Here is a 19,350-nt window from a genome sequence, read left to right on the forward strand (position 1 = left end):
CCCAAGCTGTAGGATAGAATCAGGATAGGGATATTTGAATGCTCAGGGACCCCAGTATTTTTTGGTTCCTTACTGAAGACAGATGATAGGCAAGATCTTCAGGTTGTGTTGCACCTTCTAGGATCGAGTCATATTTTTAGTGATCCATAATTCAGATCAACATAGTCCTTAGGAAGTCCTTATCTTTGGTTGCATATTGTGGGTGGATTGAAGCCAAAATGATACATCCAGTCCCAAAATATAATCCTCATTTTCTTTACCTTCCTCTGTTTCTTGTCTTTAAGGAATAAATCTCTTCAAGCTTTCCTCTACAGCTTGAGGGATGCACAGCTTTTGAATGAGGACTGAGCCTTGAGTGATCACACGTGTCCAATGACTGTGGCATGAGAAAAGCGGAAAGTACAGCAAGATGTTCAGAAGGGAGATTCCAGTTGGCAGTGCTGCACGGAGCCTGGCCCTAGTGCAGCAGAAGAGTTTAATTAAGGAAGATGTTAGGACATGTAGGGGGCTCAGCTGTGTGGGCTTTCGTTTGCCACGTCCTGGTGGCTTTCCCTTTGTTTGGAGGTTCAGAAGAGCTCAAACTTTTACAGTGTAGCTCAGTGGAATCACAACACCACAACTGATGCACTACTATCACCCATAGGGTTTCTGAGTATCAGGGGACTCTGGCATTATGTTGTAAAGGTGTGCTCAGGTGTGATTTGGACTCAGTCATTCAGATAACTTGGAGTGTATCAGGAATCTGAATTTCAGGTTTATAGCAAGGGCCACCACCAAATACAACTTGCCATTTTGGAGTAATCCTTTCCTACATCTGTAGTCGGCTGTCTTTGCCCAGAGGGAATCTCTTCGTGGGGCAACAGGTTATAAATGTGTGAGGAAATGGGGCAAGTTGTATTTTTTAACAAGAGAAGAAATGCCAATTGTGCAAACAGTGATATGTTCAGGAAGTGCATAGCAAAGAGAGTGCTCGTGGGCAGAGAACAACCCTGCTGGATCTGGTTTCGGTGTGTACCTAGGGAATTTTACTCAGAACAACCATAAAAGTGAACACTTGAATCCTGCATCTCTACTTGTCTGTGTTTCCTTGTGTTCGTAATATCTTCAAGGATGGCGTTTTAAAGTTGTGTAAAGGGTTGCATTGTTCCTTGTCTTGACCGTGATAGCCACTTCTGATGCTGCCTTGTGCCTTGCTGTTGATCTATACTAGCATACAACACACCTGTTGTGAGCAGCATTTTCTAAGTTCTTCTCCAGTTATAAAAGGGATGACATCACCTCTTCAGTCATGACTGATTGCCAGAACTCATTTTGTCTTGCTGTAGCAAAACGTTCTTTGTAGAAAAACGAACAGAAAAAGCTTAATCACACTGACGCAGAAAGCTAATACATCCCCCCAGTGATCATCTATAAATATGTAGCGATGCTTGAATTGTTAATGAACTATTTGCATTTTAGAGTTTGATGAAGCTTGATTTGTCATTGCACAATTTGCTCATTGTCTAAATATTCTGAAATTGAGATGTTTTTGCACTGTCACTTTCCTACTTGTTGTCATTCATATTGATAGCTCTTACATAATCCTTCCCCTTCCTAAAATCTCAAAGCACTTCACAGTCAAAGGTAAGTATCATTGTCCATGTTGCTGACATGGTCAAGTTGAAGAAGAAATCAGCAAAGGGATTTGTTCATGGCAATGCAAGTCAGTAGCAGAAGTGAAAACACACCTGTGTTCTATCTCCAGCTCAGCATCCGTTCCCTGTGAACATACAGCTCCTGAAACAGTGCTGGGGGAAAATAGCTCAGTACCTGTGGTAGCACAAATACTTTGTATTTCCAAAAATAGTATCGAGTTCATATAAATCTAATTATGTGTTTTTCTTTCTTTTTTTCCATTTGGATATTTTGTTCGTCTGGCTGGCCGTCCATATTTAGAAGAAATGCATACTCCTACTCCTATTACTTGTAAGTACCTAGCAGGGGATGGTGCTTCTTGAGCACACTTACTGTGGTAATTTTGTGATTTGTTGTGTTCTTTTCTTTTACCACTTTTTTTTTTTTTTTAACCATTGTGTTCAATCATGTCTTTCCAATAGATTGTATTTTGTTTTCTCTTTCACATTTATATATTTTTCCTCTTTCACCATTTCAGCTGCAACTATGCCTGCAAACACTTAAATGTCCATAGATCTGTCCATTATAATTTATACTTCTTTAAATGTTAATGGATAAATACAGAACAACTGCACTTTTTAAAATTGTCCACCATACTCAGCCAGACTGCCAGGAAATTCACAACCCAAAGTCGTTGCTGGGAATTTCTCAAGCTTGCTTTAAGCGTTTTAAAATTGGAAGGTTTCTGGCAATGAGGACTTGAGATTGCCTCCACAAATATCCCTGTCTGTGGAGCTGCCAGGTTCTGAGTGTCAGTTCAGACCAGTGGATAATGAAAGACTTCAGATTTTCAGATCTAAATCACCTATCCCAACCTAATGACAATGCTGCATAATTAGGGCAGTTAAGGCTCTTGAAAATGTTTTGCACACCAGAACTTTCTGGAACCATTTGTTGTCTAAAGATGGAGGGGCTGGAAAGTAATCAGGGCTGAGCTGGTTCTGCAATGATAAGACGTGTCTGAGGATCAGGAGGAGGTGAGGACTGGATCAGTGATCTGAAGAAGGGAGTCTTGAAGTACAGAGCCTGGATGCCTTTGCTGTCACCAGAGAGTTGGGAGAGCTGGAGAAGACAACTTTTACTGCCAAGAGAAACAGATCTCCTCTCCACCTCTCATAGCCAGCAGCCGTATTGCCCTCACAAGCAGCAGCCTGCCTGACTTTTAGGGCTCTGACATAGGCAAAATATTGAAAGGGCCACTTTTGCTTTGCTAGTTCCTCCCAGCCTGCCACCCTTTTCCTTCACCTGTTCCCACCATTCATCTTTATGTTATGACTTTGTCCTGTGGACACATCTGAAAGATGTTCAGTAAGTCAGTGAAATGAATGTGTTTAAACTTCATTTTAGTGAAGTTGACTAATTTTCCATGGGAGTTTGAGTTACAACCTAAGATCAGGGCAAAGGATTTAAGAGTAGGATCCCTGTTCAGCCGTGGAGTGATTTTGCTTCTTGATGACCTATCAGAAAATAATTGGTAGAAAAACCTTCATGGCTTGCTATGTTTGCAAGAAACCAAAAGACGCCCTGTTGAGACTTGCCTTTACCCAGCTAAATAATTGTAAATGGGAGATAACTCTGTTTTCTCTAGGCTCCACACTTGTTAACCACAAATAGAATTTGACCATTAATAGTAAGATTTCAAGAAAAGCTTAGCTTAAAGTCAGGGACAGTTTTAGCATGTAGATGCTGCCAACTAGTTGCATTATTGCTACAATCTTTTCTCTTCAGTGCATTTCCCCTGAGCATTAGGAAAGTTCCATCTTCACTGCTTTACATTGTTATATTGCCTGAAAAATGCATTCCCTGTTTTACCCATACAATTTCATCTTCTTCCTGCAGGCAGCATGTGGTCAAAATGTTCCCTACTTTTATTGTATTTTGAGATTTATGCATTTAAAAGCATAAGTCAACTTCTCAGCCCTGTATGACCCATTTTGCAGCTGCACCACAGTGTTGTTTTAAGTAGTCAGCTGAGGATTATTCTGTACAGAGAAAATAAGGGTATTGTTAAGCAGTCTCTTTGCTGTCTTTCAGTGGCTTCTGTGAATCAATATACTAGTACTTTTCTTCTTGGGGAACAAGAGAGTGACTTGAGAAAAGTGGAGAGACAAAACTGTGCAGGTCACCAAAGCCTGAGGTTACAGTGAACTTCAGCAGTAGCAAAAGCAAGTGGTGGTGGGCTGCAGAGATGTAATAAAGCAGTTGTGCACCATGCAGTGCATCACAGTAGAGGAGAGCCTGAGGTGTCACCAGGCAAGCTTTTGTGTTTGTAGCAACTCCCTGTAGCACTGAATGGGGATTTGAAGTCAGGGTGCAGAAATCATAGGATACACCCTAAACAGAGAGCTTGTTCTTAGCTCAGTGCTTATGCTGTCTTAGGTACCATATCAAGCATGACCTCTGTTAGCTGGAACATCTCAGTGGTAGAGGTAACGCTCAAATAGTCCTTGCACAATTAGCACTTCCAGCAGCATTGTACGTGGCAGCATTTGGTTTCAGATTGACAGATGGCTTCAATCTGGCAAAACCAAGCTCTTTATTGGTCTCCTGAACAGGTGTTCGGGTGTGAAGGACCTTCCAATAGGTGTGGGAAGAGAGCAGGAGGATCCATCAAGAAGCATATAATGAAGCTTTATTGAGTTTCACGTTTCAGATGTCACTTGAAATAGGTGTTCTATTATGATTGCAGGTGAAAATCTTAAATTGCTAAGGATAGTGTAATTGTTAGCCAAAGCTAATAGAAATTACTACAGCCTCTTATGAACAGAAAGGTTTGATTTCAGTTTATTTGACGTTTTGTGAAAATAAGAGCAGGGATATGTATACATATAGATTTTAAAAATAAAATTGGTTTCTATGCTACGACCTTGTATGAATGTTTTAGTCCTGAAGCAAAATTGAATTGAGTTAACAGTATTGAAAAACATGTTCTCAAATAGATCTACTGGCACACCTTTAAATACAACCGTATAGACTCCACTGTTCTATTTTTAGTTTCAGTTTCTGGGCTTCAAAGCTGTGCTTCCTGGAGTAATTCTCATCTGCTTTCAGATAATTCCTTTCAACTTTTTGTCATCTGCTGTACAGACATTTCTTCTTCTTAGGGACCCAAATCTTCGGACTCAACTCTTATTCTTAATGTGGTATATCTGTTAAAGGCACTGACATTTATATCATGAGCAACTGATTCTTGCAGACATGGGCCATAAGGGCTGTGGTGGTTTCTAGGCTGAGTTCTGCCCGATTAGCTGTGAGGTTTTTGTATGGCAACACTCCATTTATAAGCTTCCTGCAATGTGTGGGAACAGGTATTAAACAGGTATTATTGTGGTTGATAGAGAAGACCATGAAGATCTTTAAAACACCCACAGTGGGAGATACAAAGCCAGCAAGGCTCTGTTCCTCACCTGTCATGCAGGATGACAGCATTTTGTGTACTTTGCTTCACCCCTCCTTAGAAGTCAGCTGCAGAGAAAAGTCCTTGGGCAGAACCTGCTGTACTAGTGGTGCAAGTCCTCCTGGTTTGTGACGGGTGAGAAGGATGCAGAATTGTGAGTTCTGGACCAGATGTGCCCACTGCAGCCCTGTCACTGTGATGAGGCACAGGCCTTTCCGGAGAAGCGTTCTGAAATGCTCTGTATTTACATCAGTGCAAGCGTTGCCTGAGTTTTCTGTAGAATTGCCAGCTCTGACACATTGCATGCAAGTTTAATGCACTGTAAGATCCGATGTACTGTGTAAGATAACAACCCATCCACCTCTGAAAGTTTTTGTTTCTTTGCTTAGACGAAGCTGTAAAACATGGGTGGCATTACAGCTGCTTTAAAGGGGATTTTGCATTCAGTGACAGACACCTCTTTTCTCACAGTGTTTTCCCCTGCAATGAGCCTTCTTGAGGCTTTGTTATTTCCTCACCAGGAAAAAAATATAATAAAATGTGGAAGTCTGTTTTACCTTCTGTGGGCTTTTGTTTTTGCTTTTCAAATTGCTTTTTGTTTGGTTCGGGTTTGTTTGCTGTTGTTGTTGTTTTTTCCTTCTGCTACGCTCAGTAATGGTTGCAGGCTGGGATTTAATCAAGATTGCTGTTAGACCAGAAAAGTGTTTCTGGAAATGCAGAGATTCATATACGTGCTACCTGCCCTGCTGATGTTATTTATAAGAAGAGAGTGCTCAGTGGCCAGAGCATTACTTCCCTTTGCCCTCGATCCAGCAAGAGTAGTGAGGGCCCTACTGCACTGCATGGAACCCCTTCAGCTCCCATTGTGACTGAAAGCAAACTTTAATTGTGGTGGTATCAGCTTGGAGTTTCTCTTCATAGGAGAGATTCCATCCCAATTGTAAAGCTGAACGTATACTTGCATTTTTCTGAACTAACAGAATCTGTGCTGAATTTATTTCCACCATGTGGGACATTTGAAAGGAAATAAAATAACTTTATTTATGGGCATACTTCTGTATAAATAATACCTACATGCCTATATTTCATGTATTTCCAGTGATGGTGGGATCTGCCTGTACAGCTCAGCTTGCCAAATCAGAATGTTCGGAAGGAACTGTTTTTCTCATTAGATACTGGAAGAACAGTCATAAATCAGTGGCTATGCCAGTTAATTGAGAAAGTATGTGAAAGCTTGTTTAGAACATGTCTGTTAGGTGAGTGCAAAGCCACAGAATATATTGGACAGTTTGGACCAATATATAATATGACTTCATGGCTCTTATGTGCACCTACCTAGTCCAAAATTGATATTGTTGTGACCAAAGGTACTCAACAAAAAGTGATTGATTTGCTCAAGTAAAGCTTAGAGAGCATATCCCTGCATGTTTCCTGATGCTGAGCTTGTATATACGAGAGTAAAAAAACATTCAGAGCATCCTTTGCCCTGTGCCTGCATTACAGCACTTTCCTCACGCCGGGCAGTGCTTGTTCTGTGAGCTGCAGTGGTGCAGCTGGGCCCTTGCTCATCATACAGCCTTTTCTTTGGGGAATTCTCTTCTGCTTCAGCAATAAACCTTCCCTTGGCTTCACTGGTCCTGTTGTCCCCGCTAGCCAGTAAGTGTAGAGGTTGCCCTTGGGGAGGCTGTGAGAACCAGTGAGCTACACTTAGAGCAGGACTGCAACTCAGCTCTGGTAGGGGATGCTCATTTAGGGATGGAGATCACAGTGCAGAGTGCTGGGCTGGGGAGGGGAAGCCACCTTCCAGGCTGCAAAAGGCTGCACTGTTTTATCTCCATCAGCCTGTGGGGCTACCATCTCTGGTGGGATCTCCCAGCTCATCTGACCGATGGGCAGCCTCTGCTGTGTTCAGGTTTTCCTGAGTCTCAGATGAACTGCCTTTCCTGTCATTGAGCCCATTACTTGTTTTTCCCAGTGCTGTAGACCAGGAGAAGAGCTTCCTTGTGGTATGCTCTCCTATGTTTGAAGGTATCAACTCTTTGTCTTTGCTCTAGGTGAAAGAGCCATACTTCTTTTGGCCTTTTCTTGTAGATGGTGTTTTCCAGATTTACCTTCCCTGTTCTGTTTTGGTGTATGTCCCTTTGGGACACATCCTTTTGAAGTGCAGAACTGGATGTTATACTGCAGTGGAGCCTTTATCACCACTCAGAGCAAAAGGATTACCTGTGTCCTGCAGACTGCAGAGCCACATAATCCCCACCTTCTTTTTGCACAAAGATGGGGCTTCTCCTTCAAGTTGAGCTTATGACCTACTAGGGAGCAAAGATCCTTTTCCGTAGATCTGCTGGCTCATCAGTGCTCCCGGTAGGGTGTTGGCATGGTTGATCTCTGCCTTAATTTGTGCAGATTTCATGTTAAATAACGTGTGTACTCCTAGCAGGCTGCTCCACACAAATATCTACTAGGAATTGTGTTTTGTAGCTTTGTTAAATTGCTTATTGGAAATGAGGGCAATATGCAATTTTTGTCTGTAGGAGGAAATTTCATGTTTAAGTTACATGATCTATACCTAATGTCTAAATTACCTGTGCATGCAAATCTGCACTATAGTATATATAATCCATCCTTGTGAAACATCTAAAATTAAATCTGTCAACGTACATGTACAAGAGCTTTTTAGGAGTGGCAGTTACAGATTTAACATTCATGCATGTAAAATTGACATAAAAATTTAAGTAAGAGCTGCTTTTAAAAATATAATCCTTGAAGTTTACCCAAGCCTTTGCAAAACTGGAATCTGATCCTATGAATACTTTGAGCTGAAAATATTCTTTCAGGTTTCTGATTAGTGCTCATGGTAGTGGATGCTTTTGACTTGATACTAAATTTGTATTCCTGGATTGTTAAACTGGAAGTCCCTCAGTTTTAATTTAGCGTTTCAGCATTTTATATTCTCTGATGAGCAGAAGTTTCAAAAATAGCTAAACCAAATCTCCATCGTATTTTTTTTCTGAATTTGCGCTTAGTTCAGGTTCACTGCTAACAGCTCTTGTCCTTGCTTTAGTTGGGTTAGCTTCAACTGCCTGATTATGCAGCTGGTTTCATTCTTTTTGTTCTGCTTTGAGCATCTTTCTGTCTCATCACTCCTGTGTGTGTATTGTGTCCATAAACGTCATCTCTTCATTTATGAGTCCTCTTGAACTGAAAAGGGCAACCCAGTAAACCCCATCCATGGATTCTCGTGTTCTTCCTGGCACTTTCTCCTTACACTTAAATGTAAAACCGCCACTAATATCGCCCCATTCACATTTTGACATTTCCATCTCTTCACCCTGTGTTGATTGTATCAGACTCTTCTTCCAAGTATCTGCCCAGTCCTTTATTTCTTCCCCTTTTCAACTGCATAATGCATGAGACAGAAAGTGTCTCCTCTGTGCCTGGTGACAGCCCATGCTAGTTGCACGCTGGAGGCAGCCTGCAGCCGGCCTGTGATTGACACTAATGCACTGATAGCAGTTTCCTCGGGATGCTGGCATTGTGCTGTTTGGGGGAAGCTGGTCAGTACGGAGCCGTGTCACTGATGCTGCCTGTCAGTGATTCACAGAGATCTCTTCAAGTGCCCTATTTTTGGAAACAGCATTTTCAGATAAATGTTTTTCTGATTCCAGAGGCATTTTGACATGCTGGCAAATAAACCTTTACCTTGCCATGGGTTTAAGTTGCATCCCTAACGTTCTAGAAAGTGCTAGTCATTTGATTTTATAATCCTTTCTATGAATTATAAAGATGGCGAGGACCAAATAGGCTTAGTCCTGTGCTGCCACTCTATCCAGACACGTAACAGAGTCAGAAAAGGCACATTTAGAAACCAGGAGCCCCTTGATGTGTCTGGCAAGCTTAGCTCTGAAATCCTCAAAAGAGATCTGTCTTCATTTTCCCTCTAAATTTAGATGAAGCATTTTTACATCCTTGGAGGAGAGAGGGAGGAAGGTGGGAACGGATAACACCGCGTTGAAAGCCGATCGTAGCGCTGTCGGATGCCCAACACTTTTCTGTGTGGCTTCTCCCGCGCGCTCCCCCTGCGCTTGCAGCAGCCTCCGCTGGTGAGCAGCCTGCGCAGGAGGCTGCCGCCTGCGGGTCCTAGGTCAAGAACCTTAAACTCATCTCACCTTTTCTTTTTAGGCATTCAAGCCAATGTTTTAGGGGCCTCTCTGTCTTCTACAGGACCAGGTAGAACTGCTTTGCCATAGGGCTTTTGTAAGCAGGCCTTTGGGGACTCACGGGTTTGGGTTTGGGGTGATTTTGTCCCTGTGCAGAACATGCAGAAAGTGGGATTGCTTGCCTACTGATAGAGAAAGGAGCTCGCCAGCTCTTTGTAGCTTGTTGGCATTTCTGAAAGGAAACCAAGCAATGGGACTTAGGGGTAATTACGGCCACAAATATTTTAATCTGGATTTTATAAAGAAGTCACCCTTTTTGACTTGCTATTTTTAAACATCAGTAGTGGTAGCGTGTAATGGCTCACCCCAGCAGTCCAGAGTGCTTGTTATTAAGGACTTGTGCATTTTGGATTAGTGCTTCCCACTGAGAAATTTTAATTCCTGTTGCCAAAGAATTCACATAGCCGTGTATGATTAGCAAATCTAAAGGATTAAAATAACCGCATAGCAGGGTTAATACGCTCCCAAACTATTGTTGTTACCTCAGGGACAACAGCACAAAACAAGGGGGCTCATGGTTAATAAATCTGGCTGTGTTAGCATCGCTGTGTGCTGGAAGCAAAGCTTTTAACATCATTAAACGCCAGCTTTTTGCTTCAGCGTTCAAGGCCGGTTCCTCTGTTTGCATCTTTATCTACAGAAGTGGATATCATGGAGATTTTGTGAGATCTAAGTATGCACTCTATAATTATGTCTCCAATTGGAATGGCTGTGGGCTGGAATTGAAAGCACGAACAGCACAAGACTGAACTGACTAAGCAGATGAGAGAGATGCATTTGTTCACAAGTTTCCAGGAGATATTGGACATTTCTCCACAAATTTTTGCTCTCCTGGTCTGGATTCAGCAGCTTGCCTTAAGATAGCCGCTCCTCACTGAGATGAGCAGAAGGCTTCAGTTCTCTTTGAGCCTTCCATGCCAATGGATGTGGCTGGCCCAGCTGCCCCACTGCAGGAGGGCTGGAGCTCAGCTGTGTGCCGGGACCTGCCTGTAAATGCCACTGACAAGTGCTGTGAATAAATAAGCCTGTTGCAAGCAATATCCTTTTAAGAGCCTAATGAAGTTTAAAAGATGGGGAGTACTTACCATAAGCATATCGTTTCAGTGAAGAAAAACCTCTTTGCAAAATGGTTTAGTTGTTAGGATTTTTTTTTTCTTTCATTTAAGAGGGAAAAGAGAAAACCGAAGCTCCTACTTACAGTAATCTGTTTTTCTCCCTTTTATTTTGTTTTATTTTCTTATCTGCGGAAGCCGTGTAAGCAAAGTTCCTTGCTAGTGCTGGGGATTTGTGTGCTATTTTTTCAAGGTGCGGGTTGTAGAATGTCACACATTCATTTTTAAACTCTTTTGCTCTCTGGTATGAACGAAGCACAGGGCAGTCAAATGTCAGTGGAAGCTTAGCAGCTCACTTTTCTGCTTCTCTCCACTTCCTTACTATTAGCTGTGTTTGCAAAAGAGGAGCCTCTTAAGTTCTTGGCTTTGTTACTCTTTTTGGAGCTGGCAGTGTTTCTACTTTGAGGTCTCCTCAAAGACCCAAATTCCCAGAAAAGGGACATATCTGGACACAGTCATTTTTAAAATTACTGCAGCCTTTAACTTGCCCCACTCTTCCCTGAGTGCCGATCCTCAGAGCAATTTGTCAAATTCTAGCAGAGGCTGCCATCCTCCCTGCCCTACTTGGGCCTCCTGCCCAGCTGCCCAGTGGCACAGCCTCAGGTCACAATGCTCCCTGGAGCCTCCATAGACAGCCCCAGGTGCAGGCGGCCCTGTGGGATGGATGTGGAGATCCCATGTACCTCCAATGAGTCTTTCCCATTGCTGCCCATGCCCGGTGCCCTCTGCTCTTCCTGGAGCAGATGCCACCTGCTCCAAGGGCTTTCCTTATTTCCTCTTCTTTGGTGACGTAGTGCTCCTACTGCTGGGGTGATGTGGGTTTGTGCACGATGAGTTACTGGGAGGGACAGCCAGACTCACAGGCTGGCATCACTACATTTATTTGACTCCATAACAATATATTAAAAAGCTGTGGGGTTTTCTCTCTTGAAGTTCCATGTGCCCTGCATGTCTCTTAAGTGTGATAATTGTGATTTTTGAGATATTTTCTCATTGTTTTGTTTCTAATGAGGGAAAACTGACCTTGATTTCTCCCCTCTTCAAAATACCCTAAAGGAAGCTAGCCAAGAAGCAGAAGGAGACTCAGACCAGCACACAGAGAGAGATGGGTCCCGTGGCCGCTTCAGACAAGGCCTCTACCAAACTCAGCGCTGTTCACAATGAAGAAGCTTTCTCTTCCAGCTGCCAAGATGTTAATGGATTCAGTAAGTTTAACTTGCTTGCAATGGATATGTCCCCTTTGGAGAGCTCTGGGTTCTTGAAAGGACCTATTCCTATGGGCACAACAGTGAGAAGCTGGGAGTGGCAGTGAGAGGGTTCATTGCAAAAGCTTGCTAGAAATCAGTTGTTGAAATGCTTCTAATACTGCCCCTATTTTACCTCTCAGCTGGGTGGGGAGCATTCCTTCTCACTCTAAATCTACCAAGAAGTAATTTATAAAGTGTTTTAATGATTGCATCAGACATTCAAAAAGGCACATGTTTATTTGTTCTTCCGAAACAGTTTTTCCTTTGTGAGTTGATGAGTAAAATCACTTAGCTGACGTTTAGGATGGAAATATCGTTTTCTGTATGGAATTTTTATGAAAGAAAACAGTCTCATGGTTAGAAATGGAAAGACATCATTTCTTCTTTTGTCTGTGTCCTCAGATTATTCTTCACTCAACTTCCGTAAAACTAATAGTAGTTAATAATTGTAAACCACTCAGACCTCTGTAGCTGGAAGACTCTGGGCAAAGCAGCACTAAGTTATCCTTTAGCCTCACTAGATCCAGGTTGAATGCATGGTGGACTGCATGGTGGATTTGTAAACCTTTTCATATTAAATAAATTTTAACTTAGACACTATGGGAATGTCACTCCTTCTTTTGATGCTTACTCTATAGTTTGAAGAAGGTTCAGCTCTGAATGCAAAATGCATACTTAGAATTCTTGTTATTTTTTAACATCTTTAGTGAAGTGTTTTTCCCCTAATTACTAACAAGGAATTGCCTATGATTAAAAAAAAAAAAAAAAAAAAAAAAGTTTCTTATCTCTGAAACCTTTCTTTCTAACCTCAGATTGATCACTATAGGCTGAGTGAATTTTTCTTTTCCCTCTGTCTATAGGTCATGCCAAATTCCATCTGCATGCATTGCTACTGTCACTCTATGTAACATACCTGTGAGATGGATAAGTAGGTGTTTGGGACCATCAAGGCTAGCAGTGAACACTTTTCTCTGATATTAAATTGACTTGACTCAAGATCTAATTTTCTCAGGTGCTGAGTAGCTAAAGAAGACAGCATGAGTTGTCAGTGCCTCATATCTTTGAAAGACAGGATAGCAGAGGGCAGCATTGTAACAGGCAGCCTAGAAACAGCAAAGGCAGTTTGTTTGAAATGTATGAGGAAAACAAAGTTTTTCACTTTTCTTTGGAATCTGGATTTTTAAAACTTGGTTGTTTTTTTTGTTGTTTTTTTTTTTCCAACCAGAAAATAAGAGAAGAGCCTGTAATGTGACCTCATTTCTTTCCTTGGTATTTTGAGAGACTAATTAAAACAGCTGAGTCATTTGCTTGAAATAGCAACTATGGGAAATGTTATATTTAATTTTGTGAGAGAAGCATACCTTCAGGTTTTCTTTTTCGTTCTTTTAAATCAGTAAGTCCTTTGCTTGTCTGACATCATTGCAGATTTTATCACCACCTCCCTCTATAGCACAGCCTGATTCAAGTCATAGGCTGGTTCTTTCATTTTTTTATTTCCCCTCTTTATATCCATGAGCAATAATCACTGGTAAGCCTTCATGATTTCTCCACATTTTTTTTTTCTGCCAAGTCCAGGATGCTGAGGTGTTGGAGGTAAGTTCTCTCCTGTGCAAAAATGTGCACGTGCTGATGCCAGAATTTTATGGGTTTGCAGCTGATTGTATAGTCAGGAAAAAAAAAAAAAAAAAAAAAAAGAATAAAAGCCTTTCTTTTAAAAAAATTACTTTAATGGAGTTTAATACTTAAAGGTTTTTATATAGGCCCGCTCCTACTTTTGAATAGCATAATTGGATTACTTTGTAACTTTCCTGCTAACTAATACAGTTTTATGAGGGCTGTTCGTCCTAGCTTTTGAAATCAGCCCTGTCTCTTAAGCAAGAGTAAAATTCTGTCTTAAATGTTCCTTTTACCTCACAACAGAAAAAAGTACTCATCAATGTCTCGTATAGGTGCTCATCCTCTCCTTCTTGACCTCAGTTATGAGAGTATGAGGAGTCTGAGTTAGCTGTAGCAGTGACTGGGAAATACCCCTGCCCTCTACTGTTAAAAATGCTTATTTTTAACAGCGACTTCTACCTCATTGCTTCAGAGGGAATGTCTTTGGAAATGTTCAATATCAGCTCTTGCAAATGGTGCAGTCTATAAATTCATGCCGTGTTGGCCAAGTGCAGATTGCTTGATAGATGTGTTTATTGTCAAACGTAATTATGTGTGGAACATCTCTAGCCTCTGGATGCAGGCTGGGTTGAAAATGGATTGAGAGCAGCCCTGAGGAGAAGGACTTGCGGGTGTTGGTTGATGGGAGACTCAACATGGGCCAACAGTGTGCAGTTGCAGCCAGAGGACCAAATGTACTGCATCAACATATGGAGGGGGGGGGGGAGCAGCAGGGTGATGAAGGGGTTTGTGCCGCTCTGCTCTGCACTTGTGAGGCCCCAACTGCACTAGTGCATCCAGGCCTGGGATCCCCAGCACAAGAAGGGTGTGGAGATGTTGGAGCAGGTCTAGAGAAAGTTACGAAGATGCTCAGAGGGCTGGAGCAAGCTCTCCTATGAAGACAGGCTGAGGGATCTGGGCGTGTTCACACTGGAGAAGAGGGGGCTTTGGGGAGACCTCAGTGCGGCCTTCCAGTGCCTAAAGGGGCCCTACAAGAAAGCTGTATTCTGTCAGAGATTGTGGTGATACGACAGGGAGCTGTGGTTTTAATCTGATAGAGGGGAAAGTTAGTTCAGATGTCAGAAGGAAATTGTTTACTCAGAGGGCGGTGAGGCCTCTGCTGCTCAGAGAAGTGTGGATGCCCCATCCCCAGAAGGGACCAAGGCCTGGTTGGATGGGGCCTGGGCACCCTGAGCTGGGGGGGGGCGGCCAGCCCACAGTAGGGAAAGGCTGGGGGGCTGGAAGGGCCCTTCCAGCCCAAACCATTCTGTAATTCTGTGATGCTATGCTGGAGCAGGGAGACTTCAGATCTTGCTGAAAAGTGAAACAGAAACAAGCTCTTAAATTTTCTGGCCCAAAGATAATCTCTTTATCCCTTTTTCCATTCCTGAATGATACTTGTTATTCAGGCCAGTTTCTTACTGGTGCTTAAAATTTTAACTGCAGAGTTTTTATGGACTCAGCCCATGACTCTGCTGCAACATAGAATCAGAATAGATGTTTGCTGAAAGACAAACTAGTCCAACATTATTCCAGTTTGTCTAGTTTTACCCAAAAGTCATGTGAAGTGAGATGTATGTTTTTCTCCAATGCAGTCAAAAATAAAAATAAAAATAAAAAATTGTATATTTATCTTAAATCTCTTAAAAGTAAATGCTGATATTTGCAGTATTTGAGACCACTCCTTATCTTTCAGGAAAGTTTGGAAAGCAGTATTATTTTCTTCGGAGTGGCACAGTGTGGCCACATGCAGACACTGACTCAATGCAGGGTTGTTGTGGAGAGAGGTGACGAATGGCAGACAAGGAAGACCTAAAATTATCCCACAGTATCTGTGCACTGACCAGAAAGGTGTGCAAGGGGTTATTATTGCACATAAATTTTGTGCAATTTGGCAGCCCAACTGTGTGGTGAGAGAAGCAGCAGTATATCATCTCAGCAATGATGTACTGCTACGTCGTGCACGGAGGAGACTGCTTTCCAAATGATCCAAAGGAATGACACTGGTACAGTCCAGGTGGATAGCCTTAACATTACTGGCAGAGGCACAGTGTGAAGGTGCCTTTTAGGATGCTTTAAGGAATTGAGATTTGCATTAGTGGTATTGTTACTGTGCTCTTACTAGCAAAAACAAGGAGAGAAAGGGAAAACTTCATTGGTACTCAGGTTGTTAATGATCATCTTTAATCAAGATCCATCTAAATTCATACCTCTTTGTATCCTGCATGCTTTTGTGATGAAATGCAAAGGTATTACAGATTTGCCATAGCTCAAAATATACAGTTGCATCAAGATCTCGTTGCTACTGCTACTCCACAGATGATCTTCACTTTTGGGTAGGATGTATTCAAAGCATCTGTAAGATCATGACCATGAGACATATTCTGACGTATTCTTCAGCCAAAAATTCTAAAATAAAGAGTAATAAAGTTAAAAAAAAAAAAAAAAAGTTAAAAGACCCAAATCCCCCCCTTTTTTTTTTTTTTCCTCTTTCATGCTAATTTGCTGTTGGTTTTTTTTTTTCAGAGTTGATTTCTTTAAAAAATTTTAAAATAAATTAGGGAGAGTCATTTTGGTAACAGGGAGGAACATCCACCATTCTGCATGAGTAGGGTGGCCTCTTGTGCCGCTCCTGTGTATAGAGAATTTGAAATCGAGTTTTAATCTTTGATGTGAAGTCCTCTGTGGACGTGTCTCTGTGACTTGCACACACTGGTGCTGATGGGTACCTGTGATGAAGCCGCAGCGCTATGTGTGCACCTCTCCTACAACAGCCACCTGGCTGACTTTGAGAATAAGCTCTCCGAAAGTCTGAATTCGCCTCCTGTCTCACAAATATGGTTCATTTCAGAAACTTTTGTTGGAAACATTTGTAATCAAATTCACTGATGGAAATGATGTGTCTACATGTAGATGCCCAAGTAATTTATAGTTGGCAATTCCTGGAAAAGCTGTGGCCCAATGTACTTTTGTACTCCCAAATTTCAGGAAATTGGAGGATTTGTTCTGTGACTTCGGCCAACCAAAGTATTCTTGATAATGCTTGTCTTACACATCTGTAAAAGTTCCAAGTGTGATACAGAGAAGGTCTTATTTAGGCTAGCTAACAGGGAAGAAAGTGGAAGAGGTCCCAAATGAGAGTTGCATTGAAGCAGACTAAGCTATGAGAAATTGCATTATCTTAATGTGTTTCATATGGTCAAAGTCTGACAATGTAGCAGAAGAATGCAGAGTGGAGCAAGTTCATTATAAGTTGATTATAAAGTGCTTAGGAGGTAATTCTGAATACTTTACGAAACTCCCTAGGATAGTGACTTCTTTCATTCACTCCATAGAAGAACTTGAAATTTATTAGTGGTGTTTTTTCTAGAGATACAAAAATTGCTTCTGAAAATACTTTGATGTATACTGACTTTTATCTACTTCTGCTGGATTATGGAATACTTTTTCCTGTGTTTATCTATTGTCATCTTTCTGATGTACTGAGATTTGTATTAGCTTGTTTCCCAACGTTTTGAGGAGGAGATAAATGTCATTAAGTCTAAGAGTGAATGCAGAATGATAACAAAAGAATATACATTCAGAAATGATGGATTATCGTAAGAATGTACATGTATGCTATTGTGGATATAAACAATCTCGTACATTTGCTAGCAAGGGAAGATTCTGCTGTGAAGATGTGGAGCCCTGCCTCCTTTCCATAAATACTTGATCAATCTGGGAATTATTTGTGGATTTGTTCCAGAGAAGGCTAATGCTGTAGATGGGAGAAAGTAGGGATGTCCTGCTAAAAGAACTCATCTCACAGGGGAAAAGATTATAGGATTTGCTATTAAGTGTTCTGCATTGAAGAACAATTGCCTTCTTATCTTGTATGGTTTTAACAAAAAATTCGCTACCCTGCCTGTGTATTTTTGTGGTACTAGTGTACATTGTGCTTAGCAGGCTTATTTTACTCTTAATAATGCATTTTACTCTCTGTAGTTTGTATTTTGGGTGTTGTTTTTAAGTATCTTTTTCTTAGATGTTTCTTTGGTTTAAAGAAAAAAAAGAGGTCTGTAGAATATAGTCCTATATGTGTAGGAGCACACCGATTTACAAAAACTATAATACTATATTTGGGGTCCGAAGTGCTTATATTAAAGAAAATCCATCATGATGACATTGTAATAAATGTAATATGCATGTTGAGATGAAAAATATAATTCATTTTGATAAGCCTTATATATCCCATATTACTGTGTTCTTTGAGGAACATTCTCCCTGTTCTTTCTCTCTCTTAATATATGTCTAAAGTCTTTTCCTTATGTCTTTCCTACCTAGCATCACCCTCTCCTTGTTCATTTTCTGTCCAAAGCAAAACCCTTCAGAGCAAATCTTTGTTGAATTCCTACTACTCAGGTACTAGTGCCAGACTTTTTTTTCTTTTCTAAATTTTCTTTACTTTTGTGCATTTCTTGATATGACCTATAGACTGAATCTGCTGAGTATGAGATGCAACTAACCTTGTTTTCATTTTTTGTAACTTTTTTATTCCTGCTGATCTTCTGTTGATTTGCAATGACCCGTGTCGTGTGGGTGAATGGAATTCCATCTCAAAGTATCATCAGACACAGTTCCATCGACCACGCTGTTAGGTAAGACAGGTATGGTGGTATTCCCTCATTGGAGAGAGAACATGCTCATTGCATCTTGCAAATAACTTAGAGAATGCTGTTAAGCGGCTGGGCTTCAAAATCATAATTAATCTCGTGATCATGTACTGTGTTAATTGGAAAGTCTTTGGTTTCACTCATGCTTTCTTATCACTGTTAGTTGATTCTATTTATTTGTTTGAGAAAAGACAGTTCAAAGTATATGGATGTGTGTGGAAACCAAAGGGTCGGTTTGGGAAGTGGGCCCAGCACCTTCAGCTTTGGTAAGAGTTAAATGCTAAATATTGCAGCAGTCTGGTATGGACGTGACAGGGTAATGAAAAGGCAGGTTCTGAGAGGTGGAGGCTGTGCTGTGGCTGCTGGTCACTCTAGAGGAAGATGGTTGCGTGCTGCAGTGTGTGCAGCTCCCAGCTTTTGGATTTTTAAAAGTATGTTAGTACAGTAAGTTAACAGAGAGAACAAAATTGACAGAAACTGTAAGCTGATAAAAAGAAGTTATTCAGAAACTTACTGGAGGTATACCCTTGAAAGTGAGTAATAACAGCCTACAACTTCAGGCTCTCCCTGTAGGATGCTGCCTGCGTGTGGAATTTGGAGAAGGCAATTCCTCTGCTATGAATCAGAAAGATGATATGTAGTTGATCAGAATCTAACCAGTGGTATTTATGAAACCTGTCATTTTGGATTATCTACGGTAAATGTTCAGTTCCAGACACAGTAATCTACCACGTCTGCTTTAAACGTTACTCTGGGCACGCTGAAGGCCTATAGTTAGACCAGGAAGAAATTACAACCAAGCACTTAAGTGCTTTGGCTTACAGACTAACAGCCAGAGAGGCTTGGAGGGACTGCCACAATATATACATTTATCCTGCTATATATCAACATGCCTGATGGTGATGAATAAGCCCTCTTTTGACGTGATGGAGAAGGAGTCGTCTTTTCCAGAAGGTTTCTTGTTTCCCAGAGACTCGTTGTCAACAGAAAAGTCTGAAGGTGGATTTATCTTTTGGCTGTGCTTTAGAAACAGTGCCCAGACCTGCATTTTGCTCTCACTGGTGCTCAGCATCTGTGAAAATGCGGATCAAAGTCTGAGGGAGGTGTTAGTACCCCTGTGTCCAGAGAGCAAGCTGCATATTTCTGATGCCAAAGCTCAAGGAGTAATAGAGTCAATCTGTTACTCTCACAGGGCAAAGAAAAAGCCAAAAAGAGCTCTCAAAGCTCTCAAAACACCACAATTAGAGAGGAAAATTAAAAAAGCGAGTTGGGAATTAAAGTAGTCTAGTGCTTATGTATTCAAAACTCTACATATTCAAAACTCTTTAAAAATTAGCATCTACTAACCATTATCTCTGAGCTGAGTAAGGATTGATATCCTTGTCTTACACA

General features: G+C 41.3%; 1 protein-coding gene across 12 annotated transcripts in view; it reads left to right on the forward strand.

Annotated features, from left to right (window-relative positions):
• PTPRT (protein tyrosine phosphatase receptor type T) overlaps positions 1-19,350 on the forward strand; it is a 554,909-nt gene that overhangs the window by 369,887 nt on the left and 165,672 nt on the right. For 5 of the 12 annotated variants that reach the window (XR_014887677.1, XR_014887680.1, XR_014887679.1 and 2 more), the window contains exons 15-18: positions 1,936-1,965; positions 9,254-9,301; positions 11,460-11,608; positions 17,908-17,943. Coding sequence is in view for 3 of the 12 variants with exons in the window: in XM_085241334.1 (XP_085097460.1) it covers positions 1,936-1,965; positions 9,254-9,301; positions 11,460-11,608; positions 17,908-17,943 (263 nt within the window). In the remaining 9 variants the exon portion in view is untranslated. Of the gene's footprint in view, positions 1-1,935; positions 1,966-9,253; positions 9,302-11,459; positions 11,609-17,629; positions 17,708-17,907; positions 17,953-19,350 lie in introns of all 12 variants that reach the window. The other 7 variants (XM_085241335.1, XM_085241336.1, XR_014887681.1 and 4 more) reach the window with 7 other exon arrangements.

This window comes from Meleagris gallopavo, chromosome 22, assembly GCF_905368555.1.
Source record: "Meleagris gallopavo chromosome 22, MGAL_WU_HG_1.1, whole genome shotgun sequence".
NCBI lineage: Eukaryota > Metazoa > Chordata > Aves > Galliformes > Phasianidae > Meleagris > Meleagris gallopavo.